Source organism: Rutidosis leptorrhynchoides, chromosome 2, assembly GCF_046630445.1.
Source record: "Rutidosis leptorrhynchoides isolate AG116_Rl617_1_P2 chromosome 2, CSIRO_AGI_Rlap_v1, whole genome shotgun sequence".
NCBI classification, from domain to species: Eukaryota; Viridiplantae; Streptophyta; class Magnoliopsida; order Asterales; family Asteraceae; genus Rutidosis; species Rutidosis leptorrhynchoides.
In genome coordinates this window covers 599,268,328-599,271,878 of record NC_092334.1, presented here as the reverse complement: position 1 = coordinate 599,271,878, position 3,551 = coordinate 599,268,328, and the positions used below count along the sequence as shown (strand labels likewise).

At 32.3% G+C, this 3,551-nt stretch overlaps 1 protein-coding gene across 1 annotated transcript; it reads left to right on the top strand.

The window, feature by feature from the left end:
- Positions 1 to 222: 222 nt before the first annotated feature.
- LOC139889942 (cytochrome P450 87A3-like) lies at positions 223 to 3,295 on the top strand. The gene is made up of 9 exons (XM_071872853.1): positions 223 to 425; positions 1,318 to 1,636; positions 1,818 to 1,967; positions 2,095 to 2,346; positions 2,433 to 2,522; positions 2,598 to 2,674; positions 2,776 to 2,884; positions 2,961 to 3,088; positions 3,196 to 3,295. The coding sequence occupies exons 1-9, from the start codon at positions 223 to 225 to the stop codon at positions 3,293 to 3,295; spliced, it is 1,428 nt and encodes a 475-aa protein (XP_071728954.1).
- The last annotated feature ends 256 nt before the right edge of the window (positions 3,296 to 3,551 follow it).

The window sequence follows — 3,551 nt, the reverse complement described above, 5'->3', positions numbered from 1 at the left end:
ACCATTACAAATGGTCTTAGTGTAGTTGGCTAAAAAACTACACTGATTGATTTGATTAATATAATAATATAACAAATTGATTTTTATTTTTTAATATTTTCCCAATGACTTAATACTAGATTACTAGGTAGCTATCTCTTGTATATGACTATATATAACTGTTTAAGTCTCTTGTTTCATTCAACCGTAAATTTGAATTTTGTTTCACAAATAAAAATAAAAATGTGGCTTATAACTTTGTGTGTTTTAGCTCTAGTTGTGGTTAGTTTTACCCATTGGGTTTACAGGTGGAGGAACCCAAAATGCAATGGCAAACTTCCTCCGGGTTCAATGGGCTTGCCGCTACTTGGTGAAACGCTCCAGTTTATTGCTCCAAACCAGACTAATTGGGACGTCCATCCCTTCTTCCAGGAGAGGATGAGAAGGTCATATTTAAATTGTTTATTGTTTGTGATTGTAATAAATTGTTTGAATATTATATATATATATATATATATATATATATATATATATATATATATATATATATATATATATATATATATATATATATATATATATATATATATATATATATATATATAATGGTAGGATCAAGAGGGAAGTAACCATTCGGGGGGAAGCGGGGGAAGCAAATTTTTATTTTTTTTTCATTTTTTGAAAAAACTTTGTTCACGAACATTATAGATGAGATGAAAATATGAACATTTAGTAGAGACACTTTGTGATAAATGTTTTTATTTTGGCGGAAAAACGCTCGAAAAAGTAATATATAACAATTATCGTGTTTTTCGAGCGTATTTTGAGGTTTTAGCTATTGGGGTTTAGATATTAGGGTTTAGATATTAAGGTTTATAGGGTTTAGATATTAGGGTTTAGAAATTTAGGGATTAAGGTTTAGATTTAGGATTTAGATTGAGTTTTTAACACGAACGGTTTAGAGTTTAGGGTTTAGGGTTTGGTGTTTTGGGTTTATGGAATAAACCCAAAACACCAAACCCTAAACCCTAAACTCTAAATCGGGCTAAATTTTACTTCACAAAACATGAAGAAGAAAAAAACGTTCATATTCTTCACGAACAATATTATCTTGAATGTTATTTTTGTCGATCGTTTTTCCGCCTAAATAATAACATTCATCACGAAGTGTCTCTTGTAAATGTTCATATTTTCGTGTGATCTTGATGCCGGAAAAAAAAATTTCAAAAAAAACGAAAAAAAAAAAAATTTGCTTCCTCCGCTTCCCCCCGATTGGTTACTTCCCCATTGATCCTGCCCCTATATATATATTAACATGATCAGTGATATCTATTTCAGATATGGATCGGTATTTCGAACTAGTATTATTGGGCTGAAAGTTATAGTATCGACTGATTCAGATCTTAACTATAAGATCTTCCAAAAAGAAAACCAATTCCAGCACTGGTATCCTGATAGCTTTAGCAAGATACTTGGAAAACAGAATGTAAGTACTTCGCAAGGGGCCCTGCATAAGTATCTCAAGAACATGGTGTTAAGTCTAGTTGGTTCCGGGAATCTTAGCACTGTGATTTCAGAAGTTGACTATCATACAAAAAGAAAACTAAAGAAGTGGGCTAGTCAAGAAATACTAGAACTCAAGGATGCAACTGGAGATGTAAGTATTAATTAAACGCACACCTGTTAATTGCAGCCAACCAGTATAACTATGGATTGGCTCATAAAATACTAGAAATTGGAGGATTAAAAACTTTTTTTCAAAAACTAACATAAAACAATTGAAAAGTTATGATATTGAAAAGTTAACCTAAAATTCACTACATGCAATTAATTCACAGTTGGCATTCGGTCTCAGTGCAAAAAAGTTGATAAGTTATGATATTGAAAATTCATCTGAGAAGCTAAGAGCAGACTATGAATATTTCATAAAGGGCTTAATGGCATTCCCTATAGCAATTCCCGGAACATCTTACTACAAGTGTCTACAGGTACTATTATATCTAATCTAATCTAATGTGTATGTACGTGCAAACAAATCGCTTTCAAAGAGAAAATATCCAGTTTCACCGAAGGAAACCCTCGTACACTCTAATCACAGTTTGATGAAATTATCAGGGAAGAAAGAAGCTTAAGAAGATGCTCATGAACATGCTAGATGAAAGACGTAAAAACCCCAATAAGTCGAACGATGATTTTTTTGATTATGTGATAGAAGAACTCAAGCAAGATGATGCAAAACTTACAGAGGAGATATCACTAGACTTGATGTTACTTCTTTTGTTTGTTAGCTATGAAACAATATCTACCGCGATGTTAGTAACCATCAAGCTTCTCACAGACAATCCTCGGGTTTTGAAGGAGTTAACAGTATGTGAAGATTAGAAATATCTAATAATTCATGACACATATACATTATCACCTATTTAACAAACACATTTTGCTACTTGATGCAGGAAGAACATGAAAAAATTATAAGAGAGCGTGAAAACCCTGACTCCGGACTCACATGGCAAGAATATAAGTCAATGACATTCACCTTTAAGGTAATTAAGCTCATATAAGATTGGATACTATACAAGTATTTTAATATTAACAAATTACATTACATTACATTATAGGTTATATTTGAATCGGTAAGATTGGCGAATTTAGCTACAGGCATGTTCAGGAAGGCAACAACAGATTTCAAGTTTAAAGGAAATTACTAATTACAGATACAATTTTTTCTTTCTTTTTTTTTTTCTTTTCGAAAGCATTAATTTCTGATGATAGTATACTGATATAGAGAGTTAATACAGACTACACTATTCCGGCTGGTTGGGTGGTAATGGCGTGTATCCCAGCTGTCCATTTGGACCCTAGCAATTACAAAGACCCAATTGACTTCAATCCATGGAGATGGAAGGTAATTGTACACCAAAAAAACCCAAAATATACAAAGTAATAAACCTTTCTTAATTCAAACTTTATATTACAAGTAGGAGAAGGACTTGAAAATTGCTTCCAAGACGTACATGGCTTTTGGAGGCGGCCAGAGGTTTTGTGTAGGCGCAGAATTTGCTAAATTTCAGATTGCTGTATTTCTTCATCACCTGGTGACCAAATATCGGTAAGCATGAATAACAAACATGATCTACTCGTACATGTATTATTTGGAAATTTATGAAACGTAAAACTTAAGAGATATTCTATATTCATTCCCATTTCTATTTTTAGGTGGAAACTAATCAAAGGAGGTGAAATGGTACGAACTCCAAGCTTACAATTTCCGAACGGGTTTCATGTTGAGTTCGTTGAAAAAGATAAACAGGACTAAGATTCAACATCCATATTAGCCAGTTATCCTAAAAAGAAGTGAAAGCATGAAACATTTCTTATCTATAATTTGTACCTTAATTCTGCAATTTCAAGTTTGCTTTACAACTTTGGTTTGAATAAACAGATATTGAGGGCTCCTCTGTTTTACCTCTGTAGTTTCTCATGTTGTCATTTTAATGGAATGTGATATTAATATAAGGTTGTTGGTACACAATTAAATAACCTAGAATTTTTGGAGATCAATTGAACAGAAT

Bases quoted from the DNA above. Each gene is read 5' to 3' on its own strand.
- LOC139889942 (XM_071872853.1), top strand. From the start codon at position 223: ATGTGGCTTATAACTTTGTGTGTTTTAGCTCTAGTTGTGGTTAGTTTT. The intron at 426-1,317 runs GTCATATTTAAA...TATCTATTTCAG, and splicing joins TTCCAGGAGAGGATGAGAAG to ATATGGATCGGTATTTCGAA. The intron at 2,675-2,775 runs AGGAAATTACTA...GAGAGTTAATAC, and splicing joins ACAACAGATTTCAAGTTTAA to AGACTACACTATTCCGGCTG.